The sequence below is a fragment of the Anolis sagrei genome, chromosome 2, assembly GCF_037176765.1.
Source record: "Anolis sagrei isolate rAnoSag1 chromosome 2, rAnoSag1.mat, whole genome shotgun sequence".
Taxonomy (NCBI): Eukaryota; Metazoa; Chordata; class Lepidosauria; order Squamata; family Dactyloidae; genus Anolis; species Anolis sagrei.
In genome coordinates this window covers 228335092-228360925 of record NC_090022.1, presented here as the reverse complement: position 1 = coordinate 228360925, position 25834 = coordinate 228335092, and the positions used below count along the sequence as shown (strand labels likewise).

At 40.1% G+C, this 25834-nt stretch overlaps 1 protein-coding gene across 2 annotated transcripts in view; it reads left to right on the top strand.

The window, feature by feature from the left end:
* Window positions 1–9756, top strand: part of RASEF (RAS and EF-hand domain containing) — a 49504-nt gene extending 39748 nt beyond the window's left edge. For both annotated transcript variants that reach the window (XM_060762149.2, XM_060762150.2), the window contains exons 14-17: window positions 1251–1365; window positions 2508–2627; window positions 3151–3227; window positions 5056–9756. In XM_060762149.2, coding sequence (XP_060618132.2) covers window positions 1251–1365; window positions 2508–2627; window positions 3151–3227; window positions 5056–5164 — 421 coding nt within the window. In that variant the 3' untranslated portion in view covers window positions 5165–9756. The remainder of the gene's footprint in view (window positions 1–1250; window positions 1366–2507; window positions 2628–3150; window positions 3228–5055) is intronic.
* The last annotated feature ends 16078 nt before the right edge of the window (window positions 9757–25834 follow it).

Sequence of the window (25834 nt, the reverse complement as noted above, 5' to 3'; positions counted from 1 at the left end):
GATTTTTTTGACATCACCTCACAAAATAGTCCATGCTGATTTAAGGATTTGGGACCTGTAGCTCAGAAAGTAATTGTCCTAAGCTCTGGAAATAAGACCAGTTGGGTTCAGTGGAAATCAACCATAGGTAAGCCTAAATAAGATTGCAGATTTTTGGCTGACATCTATCCTGTTTGTGCATAATGCATTGTTGGACATTGGAGATGTTTGCACATTACACATAAATGCACAATGTGCATTTAGTCTTCCAGTATTGCATTTTTGTACTGAGGTGAAGTAGCACAATAAATGGCATACCTTCAAGATTGTATGGTTGTTGCATTCTACCTCCTTGATGCAGGTTCTCAGCCTAACTGTATTAAAAACTGAACTTTGCTAAGGCAAAGTGGAAACAATGAAAAGGGCAAGCGGATCCTATCATTGGCAATTTAGGTGGAGCACACAACTTGATTTTATGAACATACATATTTGGCAGAAGGGCTCATTTTTTTGCTTGTAATGAGACCATGTTTGAGAGTCATTCTGCAAAGACGGGAAAATGCCAGTGCTGCTTTAGGAGGACAGCTGCTCCTAGTTGTCATCACTGCCATTTTCCCATCCAGGGATTCAAAAAGGCCAGAAGCAGTGTAGAAATGGAGAGAATAAAGGGGATCAGTGCTTCTTTTAGATGCTTCTCAGACAGGCCACCCTCTTGCCATTTGCCATTGTACAAGCATATCTTTTGTTTTGGACTTTTAAGAATATCATTCCACCATCATAGTGGCATGTTAGCTATGGAAGGTGTTCGCTCTTTAAAGTCCTGATCTTACAAGAATGAGTAAAAACTTTCAGATGTTACCAACGGTTTGAATATTTTTTGCCATTGTCGTTTATGTCAATTTTAACATTTAGTGCTATGTTCATTAAGTGAAACAGATCATAGGAAGCTCAAAAAGATCTTATTTGATCATCCTGTGCTAGTTCACTAATGTTTCTAATGCACTCTTCCATTTTTATGGATATTGGATGATTCTTGGACATTTGGGGCAATGATTACACTAGGATACAGGTTCTTTTCTTGAAAAAAGTCTTGGCCAAATAATTGGGATTAGTAGGCTACCTCTTATTTCCTTTGAGAACCAATCTTTCATTTGCCTCCTGCACTGAAAAGATTGGGCCTTGTCTCTAAGGTTTGCTTGAAAGTGACACAAAACAAAATCAGAAAAATTGAAGACCTAGTGTGACTTTTAACATAACTCTTTTGTTGAAAGGTTCCGTAGTATTGCTAAATCATACTTCAGAAGAGCAGATGGAGTGCTTTTGCTGTATGACGTTACCTGTGAGAAGAGTTTCCTTAATGTACGAGAATGGGTGGATATGATCGCGGTAAGAATATTTTCCCTGTAGAAAATGTGAATAGCATTTACAGTTCGCTGTCCCTTAAATTTATGTTGTAGCCCACTTGTGTGCAGTGTATCTACTCAAGAGGGAGGAAAATTTAGAGAACAGAGGGCCCAATTCTGGGCTGAAATCCAGTGCTAAGAATAGTGTCCCCATTCCTCAATCTGAACAATTTTCATTCTTTCCACTCCTTGAGTCCATTAGTGCTTCTAGGCGCACACAGAGCCACATATGTTACTATTGGTTGCCATTTTGGTCCAGTTTTACACCATAGTGAACAGTTGCACATGGATTTTGATACAAGGGATCCACTTCTTTGTGGGTCCACTATTCTTCAGAACACTCCAACAACCCACTTCAACCACCTCTTTGGAGTTGAAAACTGGACCAAAATGGCAACCAGTTTGTCACTCCCTCCATGCCTGGAAACACCAGTGGACTCAAGGAGTAGCGAGGATAGAAATTGTCCTCACAACATGTATTTGCTCATACTAGTATAGATGAACATTACTCTGAGCTACCATAAGTTAAAGGAAATGTATTTTACTACTTTGAGTAAACAGCTTTGCACTGTTCTGTTTTAACCAACGACAAATGCTGACTTTTGTGAATGAGGGTCAAGCAAAATTCTGGTTTCAAATTGAATTTATTAAATTCCTTTTCAAGGATAACTGAACAACATGACCCAAGACCCATTCATACTACGCAATTATACCATCATTATTTCACTGTAACTTCCATGGTTACTATGTTACTATGGAGTCCTGGGATTGGCAGTTTAAGGGGAGGCACTTTATATTCATAGCCCAAGCACTCCAATGTCTTACCAAATTACAAACCCCAGGATTCTATAAGATCCAACCATGACAGTTGAAGTAGAATCAAAGCACTATAACTGTGTAATGTGAATGGGCCTCCAGTTTCAGTTTGTTTATATGTATCAATGTGACTTGTTAAATGTGACTGCAAAATATATTTGACTTCTTAATTTTGACATATGTGTGCATAGGCCCACTAAAACTTCTTGTTGTAGAAATTAGAATGTTCAGATCGCCATCACTCATCATAATATAGAAACTGTGTGATTATCAAATAAAATCAAACCAAACTCTTTCTGCTTGTTCCAGGATGCAACACATGAAAACATCCCAATCATGATGGTGGGAAATAAAGCTGATCTCCGCCAGATAGTTTCTGAAAAAGGACACAAATGTGTCCCGATCAACTATGGAGAAAAATTGGCCATGGTAAGAATGAGAAATTTCAAAGATTTGTAATCCTCAGTGTTGGACTGTAATTCCCAGCACTGTCATTAGCTACACTGGCTAGGTATTCTGCGAGTCATTCCACTTTTGGAGAGCCACATGGTTCCCACCTTTGGTGTAGATCATAAGCAGGTAGATTGGATGAATGTATTAGAATCAGGTAGGGCATGAGATGGATTCATAAATGACTACAATTGTAATTCACTCAAAATACTTTGAGTGACACTTAGTAGATACTTAGTTTGGCAATTCCATATCCAATATTTTATATAATTTTATGCATATTGAGCTATCAGAAAATAAAGGTGTCACTATCTCAGCCATCCATTTAGACAATTTTGTAGCCTTTCAGATTTCCAAATAAGGGATAGTCAACCTGTATACTGTTATGTTTTATGAATAATTGTAGTTCTGGTTATTCCCAGTGGATATTCAGATGTTTCATGAATTTGTCTGAGTGAAATTATCCATGAATATATCTTTAAACCTCTTCCTCCCCTCCTAGACTTACAGTGCTTTATTCTGTGAAACCAGTGCTAAAGATGGTTCCAATATTGTGGAGGCAGTACTTCATCTGGCTCGGTATGTTCAAAGACATTAACTTTCTGAGTACCACTGACAAAGCGTTTTGAAAAAAAAAAATCAAGTCTACTAAAATGGCATTAAAAACTGCATAGATATCATTTGAAAAAAAATATTTCATTGTGACTTTTTTTCCTCTCACCTTCACTAGTATTACCACCTTTGAGGGGTCCTGAGCACCACTGACTGTGCCCAGCACCTACCCTCAGTTGGATCCCTTTCCACCTTCTATATGTTGACAAAAATGCTCAGTGAATGGCAGAAAGAAATTGCAGTGCATCGGGCACTACTCCTAAGCAGGCATGAGAAGCAAGCTAGAATCTGTATCACACCATTTCCATAGCACATGCTGGCTTATAAGCAAGGCTACTACTTACATTTTGGGGAAGAGTAAGGTCATCAGTATCCTTCTTTTCTGGAAGTCAGTTGTAACTTTAGCTTTTTAGCATTTTAGTGACACTTTTTGCTGAACAAAAGAGAGTGGTAATAACTTTCAAGCTAGGGGCTACCTGTACCCCACTCGGGACCTAGTAGGACCTCACCCCAGTTGTCCCAGTTTCTTTGACACAATCCCCTGTTCCTTCTAGGACAGTGGTTCTCAACTTGTGGGTCCCCAGATGTTTTGGCCTTCAACTCCTAGAAATCCAAATAGCTGGCAAAATGGCTGGTATTTCTGGGAGTTATAGGCCAAAACACCTTGGGAATCACAGGTTGAGAACCACTGGTCTGGGGATTCATGGGGGCTGTTTAAACCTTGATGGGAAGATTTTCCAAATCAAAACTGACTTCTATTCATATTCTGCTTGGGAGAAAAGGCCTTCCATTCTAAAGCAGTCCGAGAGCCTTGCTAAAATTGCCCAAGCTGTCCTCTTAAGGCCTTCTTAGATCAGGGTTGGTGTATGTGGGGGCTTCTTCACCAATAATTTGGCAAATAAGGAGATGTATCTCTTCCAAGTTACGAGGAGTTGTGTGGGTAGTTTCCCACTCTTGAGTCCATTCCCTAATTAAATTTCATGTAGTTTGTTAGTCCAGTAACCTAATAGACACAATGATGTGGAAAGTTACTTTTTGGATTAAAAATAGACTTCATTCACTTATGCTGGCTGGGGGATTCTGGGAGGCTCCGTTCTTTAAAAAAAAAGAAGCTCTAAACTACATGAATTGTTTGTCCATATCTTGGAGCTTGAAATGAACATTATGTAAGCTCCAAAATCGATATCTAGGACAAGATTATGAGTAGCAATTTGTTGCTCCTGGTAGCACAACTGAGTTAAACCCTTGTGCCAGCAGGACTGCTGACCGAAAGGTTGGTGGTTTGAATCCGGGTTGAGCTCCCATCTGTCTGCTCCAGCTTCTCATATGGGGACATGAGAGAAGCCTCCCACAGTATGGTATTTATGTTTTATCCAGGCGTCCCCTGGGCAACATCCTTGCAGACAACCAATTATCTAACATCAGAAGTGACTTGCAGTTTCTCAAGTCGCTCCTGACACACACACACACAAACTATGTGGGGAAAAGACAAGATATAAGGAAGAAACAATCTAAAATGCATGGTCCCTGCACATGTTCTTTCAGATTAAAAAATGAAGGGGTTTTGCAACTGAACGTCTATCTTTTTCTGGCTTCAACTGAAGGGGAGGTATGGTCCTCTGTGGGTTAAAGGTTGGAAAATTTGCCCCTGGACTATAAATAATATGAGATTTACACAGATAGTCTAAGGTTGGCACAATCTATGATAGTTTCCTTTTTTTGTAGTGAATGTTTGTGATCTACATTGTTCTTCCTAAAAACACTTGTTTAATCTTGACAAACTTCTGTTTTGCAGAGAAGTGCGAAAAAGAAGTGACAACAAAGAGGATGACAAGACAGTAACAAATCTTACAGGGACAACCCTAAAAAAGTCTATGTTCACCAAAAACTGTTGCAGTATATAAAAAAACTAAGCCATTTTTGGTCTTAAAGGCATCTGGCTATTTTTTTAAAATGAAGGATTTCGGCATAAGTTGCACAGGATGACTGGTGGAGCAGAAAATGGGGACCATTGCCCTACAGCCACCAAGTTCTTCAAGGATGATCAGCAGCATCAGATGATGTGTTGAACAAAACCAAGCCAATGAGTGTGAGATGTTTGGGCTCAAAGCAGCAACAACCACATCTGTATTTCGGTTTTTGAATGGAAGCCCATCTATCATACCACTTGTGCCTTTTAAAGTCAACTGGCCTAGTAAGAACTTTAGAAAGGCATACTTCCTACCAAGAAAATATGGCTGAGCTTTACACAGATTTTATGGGTCATTCTCTGACTTGTGTCATGAAAGACTTGTGCTTCTGGTCCTGTAATTTCATCACCAGTCTGAAATTCACAATCAGGCTTGCTTCAAAGGACTTTGGGAGTTCTGGACATTTCCATGCAATGCCTGCAGTAAGATTGGGAGAGGCATGATACCACTTGACATCAAGGGAACTGAACCAGGATTGAGAGGAAGATTTGATTGTGTCCAAAACTGGAAAAAAAACAAACCCTTTGGTTTCATCTGGAAACTTTGGAATTAATTAACAAGTCTACATTCACACCTCTGTGTGGAATCATTAACTCCTTCTTATTGTATTGGAAAGGTTTTCGGGCTGTACTGCTCCAGACTACAGATAGACTGATTCCAGACTCATGGGAAATGCACTCCTGTTTGAAAAAAATGAGGATGTTTAGAAGAACGTTTCCTCAGATATTTTGTTACATAGATACAGAACACTATTAGTATTAGAAATAATATGGGCAGTGCAATCTGAAATGGTATAGCTCAGTGGTGGTTCCCGTGTTAATGCAATGATGACTCCAATCCAGGTTTTAATCCAGGCTTTAAAGGAGTTTTTCAAGATTTTAAATCTTTTTCCTAAATAGGTTCAGTGCCTTAGGGCTCATCTTCATGGATCAAATGAGATGGTGTGGGGACAAATGAACTCTTTGGTGTCCATAAGATGCATGGGGCCCGTACCTGCATGAAGTGGCCTTGTCCCACATTTTAAAAAGTGGGAGGATGTGCTAGAGCAATGGTTCTCAACCTGTGGGTCCCCAGGTGTTTTGGCCTACAACTCCCAGCAATCCCAGCCAGTTGACCAGCTGTTAGGATTTCTGGGAGTTGAAGGCCAAAAACATCTGGGGACCCCAGGTTGAGAACCACTGTGCTAGAGCTTCTCCAAAGCTCCGGAGTTCACTTGCACTTTGTGGCAGTGTAAACAGTTTGGAGCTGGCCGGGGCTTCATATGGCCATCCTGTTTCCTGCTGGCTTGGGCAGTGTTGGACAAGAGATTGCTCTTACCATTTCTCTCATGTCCTTAGCTTAGCAGCAACTACCAGGTGTGATGCTGCTGGTGGATGTTGCTCATTACATCTGCTGATGTTGGCCGGAGCACTGTAGCAATCTAAGAAGATGCCTCATCTTCTATATGGAGCTTTGGTTTAGGCATCGCTGGGCTATGTGGACTCTGGAACAGCTCCAAGGGATGTGGCCCATGTATATGGGCCCTTAGACAGCTCCTTCAAATGTAGTCAAATCATGGATTGGATTCACCACACCATAAATATGGGAGCTATCACCACTAGTGGTATAGCTGAGATGAAGGCTTGTCTTTTAAATTAGAACTTAAAACGGCCACGTGCCACTTCCTGGAAGACCCACTACTTCCTTCCCGCCACTCAGGGCCAAAGGGAGAAAGAAAAAAAAACCTATTTTAGACTGTAGCTTCATAAAACAGGTTTCTGAGTGGTCTTGTCTCAGAATTCTTTCTGTCACTTTGAAAACTCAAACCTTTCCTTTAGTCTGAGTTGTAAATATGAGTCCTCATTCTTTTGAAGTCACAAACGAATCTGTTTAAAATTCCCTTTGGAGTATGATTGTGTTGTGCATACTTTTACTTTATTGAGTGGAAAATTTCATTATTCCAACAGAATTATCTTCATCATGAAAAGGAAAAGTCCAGTTATTAGGTTCCTAGGAAGTTGAGCATGACTTGTAGATGCGTTGGCCAGAGAAAAAAATTGGACTCTTTCACATGTTTTAAATGTTTTATTGCAATTCTAGATTTATATTATTTTCTTTTGATTAATTTATAAAGACTAGTCTATTTTTATAGATATAAATTTTTTATTTTGCTTTTCTGTGCTCAGCTTTAGCAGTGTTTTAAAATTGGGGCTGAGAGGCCCTTTCTTTGAAACATTGGTTTGTTGTTCATAACTGTAGCTGATAGACTAGGAGATAAGTCCATATTTGCGGGTTTCAAAGAGGACTCTTTTATTGTAGGACTGTAAAGACTCCAAAGATAAACACATGAAATGTTCAATGACTCAAATGACATGAAAAAAAATTGTTTGGTTGGATCCTCTTGGGTATTTTAAAAAATTGGCTGAGAGGTCTATACTCTCACTACTAAATCTGTGCTGTCCACACATACTGCATGATTATTGTAGAACATAATATATTATTTGATAAGCAGCATAACCCTAAAATACATATGAGTTTGGGATGATGATTTAATATTATCTGTGCTTTAATGTTACCTGAGTGAACCATATGGTTTTCAACCATGTCTTTCTTTCTGGATGGTTGGTTATGCCTGAATTTGGAACCCTGGTTAGTTTAAATTATAATTAGCCAATATGCCAGAACCATCAGCTACCATTTCATTTTGAGTTTCTTAAACTAACAAAATTATAAAGCAACCAGAATTCTTTTGGATTCATGTACAACGAAGAAAGCTCATTATTTTTAAAGTTGATAGAGAGGGGGAAATGTACAGACTCCAAGTTGAAGCATATAATGCTAAACTTTAATGTTTTGTCTAAAAAAGCCTGTATTGTGGGAATATTCAATTGGGGATTTTCAAATTACATTGGAGAGCTTAACAGTGGAGATTTTTTCAAGGCGTTAGTGAGAAAGGATGCAAGTTGGTATGAACTGAAATCATTCAGATACAAATACGACTTTCTGCATGAACTGTCACAAGTGATTTTTAGATTGTTCTCTTAAAAATATATACATGCATCCATGAATAACCATTCAGATATGTAGGTTACAGCTGCCAGTTTCATTGTTTTGTTATTTTTGTGAGCTTATAAAAACAAATCTTTATTGTCTTTTATATGTAAACAAGAAAGTTATTAAAAGTATGAGAATTTTTAGAATAAACAATATTGGCCCAGGACAAGAATATGAACAATAACTGTTGGGAGAAGAAATACGGGAAAAAAATGAGAGAAAAAATAGAAATAAATGGAGCTTAATCAACATATTCTCTTAACATCCTGAGTTCATTTTGAAAAGGTTGTTGCCTTAAAAAAAAAAAAAACACCTTAGGATTTTATCACCAAAGGGAGTACCTTTTTGATTGGGATATATCAGGCATCCTCGACATGTGGCCCTCCAGCTGTTTGGGCCTCCAACCCCCAGAAGCCCTAGCCAGCTTGTTCGATGGCCAGAAATTCTGGGAGTTGGAGGCCCAAACAGCCAGTTGGAGGATGCCTGTGATACTTAGGCAGGGCTTACAAAAGTCCCTTTATTGAACTACAGGTTCTTGACTTCTGTAGGCAGCCTGGCAGGTATGTTGAGAGATACTGGGAGCAGTAGCCTCAAAATGCATTATTTCCCAAATTTGTGTATGCATCTAGGTCTTGGTATAGGATATTTAATTGCTTAGAAACTGCATTGTAGCAGAGCTCATGTAAATCTGGAATTCTTGTGTTTTAAATAGGTTCATTGTATAAAAAAAACAAAAACAAAACAACCACACCAACATATAGGAAAATGGCAGCAGAGATGTACTAGCCCACCAAGAATGTCCCGTTTAAATCAGCATAATTGCACTTTTGATCACTTTAGATTCTTTTGAAGTCACTAGCCATTCTTTGAGGACATGAGAGCTTCTAGGAATATATGGAGCTTCCCAACCATCAAGAACTCCCTGTCCTTAATTTTTGGAATTAGAATTGCATGCATGTTCTGAGGTCTAGTGATATCTACATACACACTCATGTTAGTAGGCTTATCCATTTCCAGAAATTCCTGGAATCCATAGGGATATGGCATATGTGTTTAATCCCAAATGTATTTATGCCAGCATGTGGCTTTCAGTCAGATTTATGAAAATAATTCCCAGCAGGTTTCTAGAGTGCGTAATTTGTAGATCTAGCTGCAAAAGTAGTATTTCTTATTTATTGACTTTCCATGTTGCCTTATACATATATATTTATTATAAAAGGGAAAATCTTTGTATATAGTTGTTTCTGGTGAATCCTGTACATAAGATTTATTTTTATGCATTACGCAGTAGCGAGTACTGTTGTTTCTTCTTTACTGCCTTGACTTGTTTTAAAGCTTGCCATATATCATGTTTTTAAGGCAGTGGTTCTTGCAGTTAGTCCTCTGAAAAGTTAGATCTACCAAGTGCTTTTGTTATTTAACAGATGCAGAGAGATTGTGTGCCAAAATGTGTGATGCTAAAATGTCTTAGAATAAAAATGATATATAACACATGAATGAATGCTATATTTATTGAAAACACACATTTTCAAGGTTCTTTGTTGATATGACTTTCTTGTGTTGGCTAACTTCTCTGGTGTAGTGGAACCAGGGCTCAAAGTGATGGAGCTCTGGGACTTTTTGATTTCAAGGGATGATATATACTGTCACCTTTTCAGGCTCCCCTGTTGTCTTTGGACATGGCTGCCACCCTCACAGGAACTGAAAGAAAGAGATATTTTTCTAAGAAAATACTGCTATCAGCTTCCTCTGCTGTAATGTGATATAGAGTGGGTAACTTGGTCAAAGGAGCCCCCGGTGGAGCAGTGGGTTAAACCCCTGTGCCAGCAGGACTGAAGACCCAACAGGTCGCAGGTTCAAATCCGGGGAGAGGTGGATGAGCTCCCTCTATCAGCTCCACTCCTCATACGGGGACATGAGAGAAGCCTCCCACAAGGATGATAAAACATCAAAATCATCTGGGCGTCCCCTGGGCAACGTCCTTGCAGACGGCCAATTCTCTCACACCAGAAGCGACTTGCAGTTTCTCAAGTCGCTCCTGACATGACAAAAAAAACTAAAAAAAAATGGTCTTGAATATAAAAGAACAATTTTTACAGAAGACCTATTCTGATTTGTTGACATGAGTCAACTGATTGTTGATGTGCATGGATTTTTAGATTCTCTGGGGGCATGATGCTTATGCTGACATTTATTTATATCCCACCTTTCCCCCCCTAGTTCAGGACTCAAGGCAGCTTGCAAAAAGTTTGAGATAAAAATTCACAACATATAACAACGACAACAACAAACAACAACAACAACTTTATTCTTATATCCTACTGCCATCTCCCCGAAGGGATTCAGGGAGACTTACATATGGGACAAAATATCCACAAGACATTAAAAAAAAATCATAAAACAAAACACATTAAAATAGCATCATAAAATACAACAATCCAGATAAAATACATTAAAAATAACAGAATAAAACAAATTCCATTGGGGCTCCATCAGATCAAGTTTAAAAACAATAACTAAGATTTCTAAAATGGGGAAGACCAAACTATAAAAGGGCTGGGTAAGGGATAGTGCAAATTGCATAACATAGGGCTGGGGAGGTGGGTGAAGTTCAAAACAGAGTACTATCAGAGACTGGACATATATAATTAGAAACTAATCATTCTCGAATGCTTGCTGGAACATCCAGGTTTTCAAATCCCTACAGAAGGAAGACAGAGTGGGAGCTTGCCTAATCTCCCTGGGGAGGATGTTCCAAAGTCGGGCCACCACCGAGAATGCCCTCTCCCTCGTCTCCACCAGCCATGCTTGTGATGGTGGTGGAAGCGAGATGAGAGCCTCCATGGCAGATCTTAGAGCCCACATCAGTTCATAGGGGAAGATGCGATCATGAAGATAGGTGGAGACCAAACTGTTTAGGGCTTTGTAGGTTATAACCTGCACCTTGAATTGAGACCGGAAACTTATCGACTGCCAGTGGAGCTGCTTTAATAGGGGCATCATAATTAAACAAATAATACAACCTGTAATGATGTCTGCATTTCCAAATTTAGCAATGTACCATTGAAAGCACAATCCCATGCATGTCTATTAAGAATGAAGTTCTATAAGAATAAATCCAATCAGACCCAGTTAAAGTAGAACTGAACTTAAATCACAGTTGACATACCAAGTTCCATAGATTCAGTGAACCTGCTCTAACTGGGACCCTAAACCACAAAATTCAGTGGGATTCTTTCTAGATTAAATGAGATAAGGCTAAAGATGGGCTCCTAAACACACCATGGAATTCAGAACATGCGGCATACACATGAATAAGACTGTAGTGTGCTCAATACATACACTGTATGTAATTATATGCGGTTGCAACACATCACCTTTTTATAGTTTTTTGTTCTGTGACCTCTTCAGGAAATAATAATGTCCAATTCAATTTTTATCTTGCTCTTTCTGGTCCCATTTTATATTGCTTTCTGGGGCTGTTATTGGGCAGCAATCTTCTAGAGAAAATATTCATGAATGATTTCAAGGAAATAGTTAACATAATTTAACATGCCCCTTATTGACAGTAAATCCCTCCAAAGTCTAGTGCTTTGGGATTAAATAAAACTGCTTTTGGACAGGTTCTATGTTCTCTTTCCTAGTGTTTTTGAGCAGCTGAATGCTGAGTCTAAGATTGCTTTCTGAAACATCTAGATGCCCTCCTTCCAAGCATCTGCTACATTCGGGCTGCCATTTTGAATCAATCTCTTTTCTACAAAAGGGCAAGTAGATGAAGGAAGAAACATCTGCAATTGTATAATCTGTCTTTTGTGTTCTGACAGTGATGAAATCCATCTCAAATTAAAATATGAATCCTCTGACACAGAAGGGACCTCAGCTGTGACACACAGAATGGTTAATTTTTAAAAGTCTGTCTTGTCGATGTTCTGGATTGTTTGAACAGCATTTTCCCCCTTCCCCTTGAACAACTGTGCTTTTTACAGAGGAACATGAATAATTTGAAGAGCGAAGTGCTTTGATGGGCATGAAATCTGTGCTCCTTAAAAGGGGAACACGGATCATTTGATTTATGCGCACAGTGAAAGAAAAGGTTTTCTTCGTGTTGTTTAAAAAAGAAAACCAGACTTGCATTTGCAGTGTTCGCAGAAGCACATTTACAAGTAATGGACTTCTGGGGTGGACAGTTCCTTGTTCAGCTTGTCAAAATTGGCACTCCCACAGAGCAGGATGTCAAATTGAGTTTGAGAGAGAGTTCAGTATGGAGTGTGACAATTGCAGTGTACAGAACAAAGTAAGTGATTTTTGTTTGCAGGCAGTGTGCGCATTTTCCAAAATATCTCATGGAACAATGTTCAGTTAAAAGAGATTTGGGCAAGTTATTTTAGATTTCTTTTGTATGAGTTGAAGTGAGGAAGGCAGGGGTTTTATTACTTACGTTAAATTATGTTGCACCCTGCCTTGAGCCTTGAGGAAAGATGGGTAAGAAATAATTTACTGTTGTTGTTGTTAATGATTGGTGTCCACCCAGACCTGTTCTTAACGTGATGACCTGCAGTGTTAAACTAAAAATCCCATCAGTCAGAGCTGGGAGGGTTTACAGCTGTGATCCCCATCCTTCAGCCTTCTAGATGTTTTGAACAATGGCCACCATGCCTAGCCATCATAACCACATAACTAAAGATGAGGGGGCCTTGAAGTCTGACACACCTGGTAGGGAGTTGGCAGAAGGGCTTCCCTGGCTTGACATGTATCCTAAATGGTTAGGGTCTTTGGGGAGTTGGAATCTGACACAGCTTGAGAGCACCTGGTTGCGGAAGAGCTGCCCCGAAGTTCCACAGAAGGCAATGGGACTTTGCTGCCCATAGACACAAGTGCATGTCTCTAGTGATTCTGAAGGGGACTTGCTCTTTAGTGTATGCTCCCAAGTTTATGTATGTGATACATAGATATGTTCCTTCAAATTCGCACACACGAACCCATTTCTGAATGTTGAAATACCTCTTGTTCAGGAGAAGAGAAAGGAGGAGGTGGGCCCATCTTCCCAATGAAGCTTTATATCTGGCTTTGGAGGATGTTGGCACTGCAAGTGGGGAGCATGCTGGGGATGGAACAAAAAGACCTGAAATGGATACTCTGAAGGATTCTTCTCTTTTGGATCGAGGCTGACACATTACCTTTTATTAGCTGTTAAAGATTTCTAATGCAGCTTTCAGGACACAAAAGCTCCACATTCCTAATCATTCTCAAATAATTCCTAATCATATTCAAAACCACCATTCTTCAATTATCCCTTTGTGCAAATTAAGGAGTGAGATTGCAACAAATAAAACCAGATTGAAATAATAACAAAGGCTTTAAAGTGTGATTTTTAAAAAGTAATGGTTATAGAGACACAGAAGCATTGGAGTCGAATACAGAGAAAGTTCTATACTTCTGACATTCTATAAGTGGGTCAGAAGAAAAGGTCAGCAATGTTAACCTTAATGCATAGATAGGCAAGGAATTCTTCAGGCAATCAGGTAACAATGCATTTTCAGGCTTCAAGGGTTAAAACTGGGGATTGGAAAAAATGAAATGTCCTCTTCAGATTTGGTGCCATTTATAGAGGTGGCTTCAAGGTGTTGAATCTATTGTGGGAAAGCAAGGTCAGCTCTGGTTAATACTTGGAGGGGGGTATGGCCAATAAATACCAGATGTTATAGGCTATATTTCAGAGGAAGGAACTGGCCAAACCACCTCTGAGTACTCCTATGGAATTCATGGGCTTGCCAATAATAGACATGCAACTTGAAGGCACACACACACACACAAAACAAGTTGTGGCATACTTTTGGTCTTTGTGTACACGTGTGCATGGGGAGAGCTAGTTCCCCGCTTTATGAAGTTTCTGTCCATTCCTAGAGGAATTAACAAGCTACAGATAAACAATGAGGCCTAGCACTGGAATAACCTTAAGGGAAACTTGCTTCTGTCACAATAAAGGCATACTTCCGCAGTGTTCTATAACATCCTAAAATAAAGCATTAACTTTTTAAAGTGCTGTAGCAGATGTTTCAAGCTTCATGCAACCCCAAACCTGCAGCTAATTCCCTCTTTTCCTCATTTAGTTTCTTGCATCTTTTATTGCCAGGGAAAGTAGAATCTGTTCCTGCTTACTAAAGGGTTACACTTAAAAAAAACCCCACAACAACTCCACAACATATTTGAATGTGTGTGTTCTTTCTTTCTTTCTATCTATCTATCTATCTATCTATCTATCTATCTATCTATCTATCTATCTATCTATCTATCTATCTATCGTGTGTGTGTATAAGTGTATGTGAATATATGGAGTGCCCCAAAAATGTGCACATACAAACATGAGAAATATTAGTCTATAGTCATAACTACTTTATTTATACAACAGCAAAATTGATATGAGAGCTGTCCTTGAATGTTGGATTCAGTGTAGGTGTTCAAAGCGGCCAACATCAGCATCCAAACACTAAGTTGCCTAACTGCTGCACAAACTACGTTCTGTAATGTATTCAGTGTGAACATTCAGTGTTCTTGTAGAGCATCTAGTGTAGCTGGTTTCTTCTGATCAACAACCTCATTTAGAGACCCCCATAGGTCTAAGTTGAGAGGTGTTAGATCTGGAGACCAGAACTTGATATCTTGATGGTAGTGGGGTGGAATGCCATCTTGTTGTAGGTAAAAACATGGGGTGCACCTAACAGATGGAAGGTAAAATTGATGTCTGAAGCATATCGAGATAACACACATGCATACATATTTTACTATCGAGAAAACATATTACACTCTCATCCTGAAATATAATTTTCATTTAAACGTATTCCAAAAACATTGATGAGTAAAGAGTGTATACATTTTTGAGGTCCACTCTGTATATGTGCATGTATGTGTGTGTATGTATGCTTGTATATACATGTGTGTGTAGACATATATACCTATGTGTGTGTGTGTGTGTGTGTTTGTATTTATGTGTTTGTGTGTGTGTTTGTATTTATGTGTGTGTGTGTGTGTGTGTGTGTGTATATATATATATATATCCTGTGCTATGCTAATCATGTAATATAATGTAATGTAATATATTGTATATACATATATTTATAATATTATAATGTAATACAATATAATACTAATAATATTATATTATAATTATATATTTTATATTACATGTAATATTACTAATAATATTAAAATATAATGGTATAGTGCAATATAGTAATATATGATACTGATATTGTACTATGTTAATAATATAATATATCTATATAAATAAAAATGTAATGTACGTTTGTGGGATTAACATAACTCAAAAACCACTGGACAAACTGACACCAAAGTTGGATACAATATACCTATTAGGCCAACGAATGACCATCACTCATAAAACATTGAAAAAAACAATAGAAGAGACCTAAAAAGCAAAAAAACCCCCCAAAACCACAATACATTACAATGCATGCACAAAACCACTTATATACACTTATATACACAGATATATACACACACACATATATATACACACACACATAAGATATATACACAGCGTGGGCCACAGCAACGCGTGGCACGGGATGGCTAGTTGTATGTATAAATATCTTGTAAGCTGCTCTGAGTTCCCTTCGGTGTGAGAAGGGCAGCATATAAATGTCGTACATACATATGTGCATTCCTGTGTGTATGTGTATATATAGGTGTGTGTTTGTGCATGGTATGTGTGTGTGTGTATATATATGTGTATATATATATATGTGTATGTGTGTGATATATATATATATATATATATATATATATATATATATATATTCCAAACAGATTCTTCTGTGGATACGGGAATCTTTCTCCCTCTCTCCACTCCGCCTTCCACCTGCCCTCCTACCATTCTCCTTTACAATCAAATCAAAGATCAGACCATATGGAGTAATTCAGCTTTTTCACAGCAATCAATTCCAAATGATTTTCTGTCATTGGGATGCAGGCAGCACATCAAACCTTCCAAATCTCACCTTGCAGCGCCTGTAATGAAAATAACCATGGGGGGGGGGGGGGATGTTTTCAGCTCCTGCAAGGAACCCCTGGTATGACTTTGTGTAATACAGAACTGCAAGCTGCTCCGCTCCCTGTCAAACCCTGTTGTCACACAGCTCTGTAACCGTTTTGGACAGATTTGCATACTTTGCTTGATGTAAAATGTATACCGCCGACCAAAGCTCCCTTTCAGCTTGTTGGGCACAGTCAAGAGGAGCTTAACTCTGTACAAATGAAGGCAGAAGCAATCCCACTCTGTGTTGTTGTTATTGTTGTTGTGGTGTGTGTGTTTAAAACTTATCACCACAGGAGGGCAGCATTGCCTAGCAGAACCCAAGAAAAACCTCAGGACAGGAAGAAAGAGAACAAAAATCATTAAAAATACATTTGATACAAAGTAGGTTATTTCCGAAGTGCATTTCACATTAAAAGTCTGCCAGACTATCTTATTTTTTGCAGGGATTTGTATCACTTGGCCAAAACAAACAAACAAGCAAATAAACAGCTAGCATGTTAGTATACTGGCTGCCCATTGTTCTGGGCATAATCGTACGCAGGTTTTGGGAAAGGTAATTTTTAGGATTATAAACCTCACAATCCCCAATTTAGTCGTCCCAAAATTAACTTTACCCCAAGCTTTCACTTTAGTTAATATATACAATCATCACCATTGTTTCCCTATTAAGAAAAATGGATCATTGAATAAGGAGAAAGATAGATAATGGCCCAATAAGTGTTTTACTGTTATTGTATGCCTTCAAAATCCCTTGGCAATATTTGTTCAAGTGCAGGGAAAAGTTTCATTTTGGATTATAGCTCCCAGAATTCCTATAGCTAATACAGCATCGAGTGAGTCTGGGAATTCATGGAACTTTAGTCCCTAAAAGAGACTTTCCCAAATTCAATCCATGACAGCAAGAGATCAATAGAATTTTTGAAAATAGTTTTAAAATAGTCAAATTATTTTAGTGCTGTGAAACCCTGAGAATCCTGGACTGGTAAGAATATTTGCATGTTGAGACTTATTCCATGCAAAACTTCCCTAGGGCATGTTATAAATAAAGTTGTTGTTGTTGTTGTTGTTGTTGTTATTGACACAAAAGCACTGTATGTCACAGCAAGCGAGATCTATATGCTGGATTTCGTATCACAAAATCACAAGTCGAACACTTCCCAAGCGTCTAGGACTGTGTGATGTATTTTCGAATGAAGCGTGCAGATCCAAGTAAGGTGGCTTTTTGCAGTTGACAGATCGTGATTTTGTGGATGTTTATTGTTTCCAAATGCCGGCTGAGATCTTTTGGCATGGCACCCAGTGCACCAATGATCACTGGGACCACCTGTACTGGTTTATGCCAGAGCCTTTGCAGTTCGATTTTGAGGTCTTGATAGCGACTGAGTTTGTCCTGTTGTTTTTCCCCAATGCGACGATCACCCGGTATGGCGACATCAATAATTCAGACGGAGCCTCTGGTGGCACAGTGGGTTAAAGCCCTGTGCCGGCACGATTGAAGACCGACAGGTCACAGGTTCGAATCCGGGGAGAGGCGGCTGAGCTCCCTCTATCAGCTCCAGTTCTTCATGCGGAGACATGAGAGAAGCCTCCCACAAGGATGATAAAACATCAAATTATCTGGGCGTCCCCTGGGCAACATCCTTGCAGACAGCCAATTCTCTCACAACAGGAGCGACTCCTGACACGACAAAAATTAATAATAATTCAGACTTTTTTCTTTTCCACAATCATAATGTCTGGTGTATTGTGTTCCAAAACTTTGTCAGTCTGGATTCGAAAGTCCCACAGTATTATTGCATGTTCATAATAATAATAATCAACATGTGAAAATGAAAATAATGATGATGATGATTATTTGAAACACAACAAAATGAGTCCACAGCAGACAAGATGATGATGATGAAACAAATAGCTATTTTGTGCTGAAAAAAGCATTTTCTGCACAGAATCTGTGCAGCACAAATCCTGAACTGTGAATGGGCTTCCATAAGTACATAGTTTCCCAAGATTTTCTTAACAGTGAAATTAACAGTGCAATAAAATTGTTAAAGTTACTCATTGCTTCTTTTGAGAAGAAATGTGGTTTGAGACCACTTTAACTGTAGGATTTGTAGTTCTGCCATTTTTTTTAGCTTTCTCTCCCCAAGAGTGCTGATGCCACACCAAACGACCACTTGCATGATTCCATAGCATTGAAATGTGGCAGTTGAAGTGGTCTCAAACTGCATTAATTCTACAGTGTAGATGAGGCATGGGCAAACTCAGGCCCATGTGCCGGATGCAGCCCTTTGGGCCTTTCGCCCTGCCCACTTTCTGCTTTGGCCTCCTGTTCAGTATGCAGACATGGTGGCCCACTGCATCCCCAGGCTGAGAGGAGGGACGAGGTAGAGACATGCCTCTGCCAAGTGCTCTCTGGAGAGTACTTGGCAGTGGCATGCTGATCTCCCTCCTATTGGCCCAGGAGAAGGTGGGCTGCTGCCTTTCCGGGGACCAGAGAAGAGCCGGGAGAGAAACAATCTGTTGCAGAGCGTGCTTTACAGTGGCATGCTTCTCTCTCTTCTCTGGGCTCAAGGAAGGCAGACCGCTGCCTTTCCTGGGCCTAGAGAAGAGCTGGGGAGAAAAACGCACCGTCGCCATTTGACAGCAGCATGTTTGACTCCCTCTTGTGGGCCCAGAGAAGGCAGGCTGCTGCCTTTCCGGGCCCAGAAGAGCCAGGGAGACAGACACGTCACCATCAAGTGGCAGTGGCAGTTGCGTGTTTGTCTCCCTGGAGACAGATCCATCCTTTCCCTCTCCTGGCCTCAGCCCCTCCGAGGCCCCAGCCCTACTCTTCCAGCCCTGCCTCTTTTGGCTCTGGCTCCACCCCTTGCTGCCCCAACCCCTCTCTTCCACCCTATGACCCTGTCACATCTGGCCCCATCCACACCCCCTCCCGGCCCATCCCTTGCAGCCAGTCCCACAAGGCAGCCCCAGGACAAAAAAGTTTGCCCATACCTGGTGTAGATGAACCCTCAGTGAAGAGTTACCTCTCTAATCCTTAAGATATGCTCAGTAATTTTAATTTGGAAGCAGACGTTTCCTTCCTTTCTGCTGAGTTCGCCGTAGAGTATATATAACTCAGGGCCCTGGTTCATAAACCCCATTGCACCGAAGGAGCTGAAACCATTCTTTATGTGAAAATATCCTAGCGTGTTGATAAGGGAAGCATCTCTGGGGAAAAATATTCCTTTTCAACTGTGTTTCAATGTATTCCACTCTCACTTTGATTTCTAAATATATCCCACATACAATCCACTCTGGACATCAGCAAATGAATTAATTAACAAGCAAATAATACTCCCCTTCCCAGTGTGTCTTTTGTTTCTAGCTCTTGCCTCACTGTTTAATTTTTTAAATGGGGAAATGGGTTTCCACTGTAATGGCATGGGGAGCTGGAGGCTTCTGGGTAGCGAATAGCTTTTTCCTGTTTCTCTCCTTTTCCCCCCCTTTAAAAATGAATAGCATTGGAGACCTCAGAAAGGCATGTTCTGTGATTGTTTTTGTATTGCTTCAGTAACTCTGGAGCATTTATCCATGTAATAGCAAGGTCTTCTGCTTGACTGCTTCCATAGACCTCATGCTTCAGTAACTTTGCTTGATAGGATTCAGATGGAACACGGCTTAGTATATTTTATGTATCTGAATGAATATTATAGCAAACAAGACATAATCAGCTTGACTTGAAAGGCTAATTAGGCTTTAATTTTAATATATAAAATTATATGAGTCTGAACAATCTTGTTTACACGGAAATGTTGCTCTTTGTTGCACTACGCTTGCAGCATGAATTATTGGCCAATAAACAGAATATACAACAAAGTTGTTTTCTTCCCTCCGCCCTCCTCTCCTCCGGCAATCACAGAGCTCTAAGTTCAATGTTATGATTTTGTCCTCAGCAAAGAGAGTGTTTCCATAGAACTGGGGTGATACTCTAAAGACGAATAGCTTTATGGAACTTAATGTTCAGGGTTCCTCTGGCACAATGCAGCCTGGGTACTTTAGGCCTCTGGTGTAATGCTTCTGCTGTAATAAAGCTGATATATGTACTTTGGGGGCACTGGCATAATGTTTCTGGGTATAGTACAAAGGGCTGGTTTGGGTACAGGTTAAATGGGCGATTGCCTTCTCCCATATAATCCATCCTATACCTGATGTTCTCTGGGGGACATGTACTCTAACCAGCCAGAACCTGACTGGTAACCGTCACACAGAAGACCTTTTCATCAGCCACCCCTAGACTCTGGAATGACCTGCCAGAAGAGCTTGAACAGTTAAATGAATTGTCAAAATTTAAGACATAATTAAAGACCTATCTCTTCTGGCAATGCTACCCAGTCAATTTTAAACTATGCCTTTTAAATTTGCATGTATTAATACTGCATTTTGATCTTTCTACTATGTATTGTAATATATGTAAGTCATCGTATTGTGCTTTATCTGGGTGTTTTAACTGTTTTGTACCCTGCCTCAAGCCATGAGGAGAGGCTGGTAATAAATACAATTTATTCTTATTTTTACAATATTCTTATAATACCAGCTGGGGCAGATCTACACTCACACTTTATACTATGGCTCATCCAGTGTGGTGTCTGCCAGATGGTTTACACATCCACCTGGCCGCAGCAGCGTGGGAAGGAAGTCCTCACTGCCCAGCAGCATCAAACACTGTTATTTGCCACTGGACAACCACGCTTACCATCCCCTCCCATTTGTCTTGTTGCAGCAAAATCTGGATATGTCATGGCTCCTGCCAGTTGGTCATCACCTGGAATGACATTGGCTAAGGCTCCAGGACAATAAGGTGGTGGTGGTGGTAGTAGTGGTGGTGGGGGAGGAAGAATTGTGGGAGTTTTGCAAGGTCTTTACCCTGAGATCTCACCACATTTACAAATCCTAGGGTTGCATGGCATTGAGCATTGATTCTACAGTGTAGGTGCACCTCATTGGGTCAAGAAGAAAAGAGCAAGAGTTTCAAGGGCATGGAGGTGAATCTACTTGGGGAGGCCTGAAGGCAAAGCAGATGTTACTTTAAAAGTAATTAGTTACAGAAGCAAGGCTCTAAATTAGCTATCACTAAAGCACTATTTATTAAAAAAGTAACTCCCCTGTTCAAAACATATCCCCGTAATCAGGCAGAAGTACCACATTTCATCACACAATAGTCACCATGGCATAATAGTCACGACCTCTTTTGGGAGGTTCTAGTTTTGTTTTTTAATATTCTTCGCATAATAGTCACACCCCTGCCCATGCGCTTGCTCCTTGGAGCTACCAGGCTTCCCAACTGAGGGAAGCCCCTGTGGTTTTGAAGGGCAGGCATGTGAAGGCATGGCTTGTGAAGGCATGAGATCTAGGAAGCCTCCTCAGCTGCTACCAAATGAGGGAAAGTAATTAGCTCTGGCTGGCAGGTGGGTGGGCTGATGATCCATTACCTGCTTAATGGATCATCAGCCCACCCACCTGCCTCCTTCAGCTGCCAGCAGCCAAAGAAAGCTCCACTCGCCTGTGCTAACCAGTGGGTGGAACCTATGGGGCCACCTTTAACTGCCAGCAAATATGCAGTGAAATACGGTAGCTTTTTCGTGTCAGGGGACGCTTGGATCTTTGATGTTTTACCATCCTTGTGGGAGGCTTCTCTCATGTCCCCACATGGGGAGCTGGAGTTGACAGAGGGAGCTCAACCCGCTCTCTCCAGATTCGAAACGGTGCTCTGTCGGTCAGCAGTCCTGCTGGCACAAAGGTATAACCCATTGTGCCACCTGGGACTCTAACACATTGAAATTATACCACGAAAGGAATTAAGTTATCCTTTTTTATGCTACAAAGGTTAACGGAATATAGCAATAACCTTGCAAAACAGAATTAATTATGGGTATAACCGCAAAGGATTGTAACCTCTTCCTCTTAATTTAAGATTGTGTTTCTGCCCTTAAACCCAATGTCCTTCATTTAATTTTAATTCATTTGATTCCCTCCCTGTTTGTTCCACCCGTTCCACCCGCTCTTTTACATCATGCATCATCCCCTTTCCTCCTTCCCAATATCACAATTCTAAACTGTGTTTGTCACAGAATGTGAACCATAAACGTCATTTGGAATATAGCATTTAATTTACTGCATTGGACTGTGCATCAGATTCCAGCAAATTAACCATAAATTCCTATGAAAAGATTTACAGTGGGTTCCAGAATTAACACTGCTGATTTATTGAGTGTTTAGTGTGCATAAATATTCATGGTAAATAAACAGATCCGTTAAATAGATAATGCTAGCTTCAGCACTGTTAAAAAACAGCTCCAACATTTATAATTGGGGAGCATGAAGTCAAGTATTAATAAACCATTATCATAAAGTTTACTGCTCACATTGTAAATGGAGTTTTTAATTATTGAGATGACTGAATAAGAAGGGGATTAGCCCAATTTAAGATATTCTCAGAGGAACATCTGAGAAGTCCAAGTATTGGTGTTGGGCCAATGGTGTCTACTAGAATCCCTCACAGAAAACTTCAAATGGATTTGGAATAACAAGAATTAGATATATCGATTAGCAGCTCACTGGGGGTCAAGAAGTTCTACACCACAGTCATCAAAGGATGAGTTAGAAGATTTACTAAGATCTTTAGCTAAACACAGTTCACGGAAGGGGGATGAGTCTGAGTTACAATTATATTGCTTTTCTCCAAACCTCACCTTCTTTCTTGTCCCATCCTTTTTTTCCTCAGTGTGTGGCTTTTTTTTTGGTTCTTACATTTTATGCACATTTACTTTAATCTTTTCTTTTTTTAGGAGTGCACATTTTCCCTATTGACTAACATATTTTATCCACATTTTAAGCTATTTGGATTTTTATTACATGCAAGGCTTTGTTTGCGTTGTATCCTTTTAAAACCCAGTGCCCATCAAGTAAATCTATGGTTTTCCAAGACAAGGTGTTCTTTGTCTCATATTGAGTCTCAGGAGATGCTGAATGGATGCTCATCTGGGCCCAGTAAATGGATATTACTTTGAAAACCTGTTTTTTTCCTAACAAAAAGCTCTGAGAAGTGCAGTGGGGCTCCAACAATACTTCTATTACTACATCTCTTGGGAATAAACTCCAATACAAATACAAATAGTCATAATGCTCTGGTGCTTATGTAAATGCCAAGGGTAGACATGGTCAATTAGCAGCTCTCCAGATATTCTTGGGATGTGAAGGGAATTGGGGTCCAAAAACCTATGGAGAACCATTTTAGAAGTAGACCCAAGGTGGAAATTATGCAACGTTTTAGATGTTGCTTGAGTGAAAATCACATGAATCCTAGTCACTATAGCCAATAGAAAGTAATATGAAGAGATGCGATTCAGGACCATGCAGAGGGTTGCTTGTTTCCCACCCTTGACCTATGAAGTCAATTGGATACTAAACTACGGTATCTTATTTCCTCCTGGAACATAGTTCTTTCCTTGGAAAGAAGACACATTCTAGCCCTGAATAGGTGTGAGCCTTCTTCCTACCCCATATGGTGTTACAATTTGTGTTTTGTCACAGTTTGTAGCTACTACATTGGGCAAGGAAGTGATTCTAGGATTATGGATAATATGAGGAGGAATAAAACCCCTATTTCCATATGCTATTCCCATATGCTATGGTCCCAATCTGAATAGTTTCCTCATTACAGAAGACATGTTCCACTTTTAATATAACTTGCAGAGCCCCCATTTTTGCTTTATAACCTCCAGATTCCTTCAGCCATGTTGACTGGAGAACCCCTGGCGTTTTACTGCTCAAATCAGAATGTTCCCAAGTTCTGACTTTGACCCTAAAACAGGAAAACAAAGAAACCTCCCGATGGGAATGTTTGGTTTTGCATCTTGGCAGAACTGTGAAAATCTTGCAAAGGAACTGATTTATGTTTCCCGTGTAAGATTAGAATAAACACCATGGAAAGGAACGGTTGGTGGCTGCACACTGAGGCGACCTAACTCAGCATAACACTTCAGAAACAAATTATGTAGGATCATTGCAAATAATTAAGCAGTGTCATTCTTGATTATCTTGGTAATGAAGAGGCAATCCAAGTGCTACTTATTACACCTCCAGGGCCTGGCAGTGCTGTCTTGTGTTTAAGTCCTAATTGATTTTTGATTGTCCTACCTGAAGAAAATATCTCATTTTCTTAGAACGGATCCTGCTAGCTATTTGTAATTATGACGCTGATCCCAGAGAGAGCTGCTTTTTCTCTGATAACAGCATAGAATTATTAGAGTGAATAATGTAAGTTATAGTCCTTAATCCTGGCAGAGGAGAAAGCTGTTGCACTTTTAGATATGTGCAAGCAGGAGGTCGTGGGAAACCCATTCTGGGTTAAAGAAACAAGAATGCATCCAAAAAACTCTCTCAGTGCCATTGCCAGAGCAGACAATGATTTCACAAATATGGAAAATATTTTCCAGAAAAGAACTGCAGTTTTGGTACAGAAAAGGTACTTTTCTTTTCCTGTGTGCTTTACACAATAAACTTGTGACTGGATCTTCTTTGAGTGGCTCTATTTTTAAAGAAAGCTGTGGGAAGATTCCAATTTGACCAGAATGGTGCTACTGGGAGAGGGCCTAGCTAGCCCTCCACCTGCACTTTTCCTATCTGTATATCTCTTGCTATCCCAATTGCCCTCCATCCCTCAATGTCACAGCAATCTCTGGCTGCAACACAAGTCCTGCCTGTCCACCTTTGCATGCAGTGACATCAGCTGGGGTGACAGGGTGCCAAGAGATGGGGGAGAGGAAGACAAGACATCCAAAAATCTGCTGAAATCTGGCAACATTGGGGCAAGAACAGACAGGAAAAGCATATTCCCACCGGGGGCAACCATGAAAACAGAAACTTCTATCCCAGACCAAACAAGCCTGGAAGAAACAGGATGTCAGCGGGGCCAGTTGCCACCAGTACTGTTTTGGAACTGGTCTAATTGTTCTCAAAAACCCCAAGTCAGAGGATAATCTGAATCTGAGGCAGAATTCAGACTTTCTCCTGACTTTGGCTAATGTGGGAAAAAGCTGTGTTAAGGTGACCTTGTCTTAACTTACCCTGGATCAGACCCATGTGGTGTTTGGTTGCCATGGGGCTGATCCACATCTACACTAACCAAAGTGGTCTATGTAGATGGGGCCATGATCTAATCAGAGGAGTTTTGCCACTGCCTTGTTCTTAGGCTGGGACTGGGAGAGTGTGATTTGCCCAAGGGCACTCCATGGGTTTCCATGGTTAAATACAGATTCAAATCCTGGTCTCCCAGAGTCTTAGTTCAGCACTATAACTACTCCTTGTGTGGTGCATGGCAATACAATGGTTACAGCAGAAGTAAGAAAAATGAAGTCCATAGGACTATATTTGCAGTCCAATCTTTCCCCTTTCCACAACCATAGCAGCTTTTAGGAGCAACAATTTTCAAATAAAACAGTGTGCAGCTCCTCCATCTGCCTAAAATAGAAACA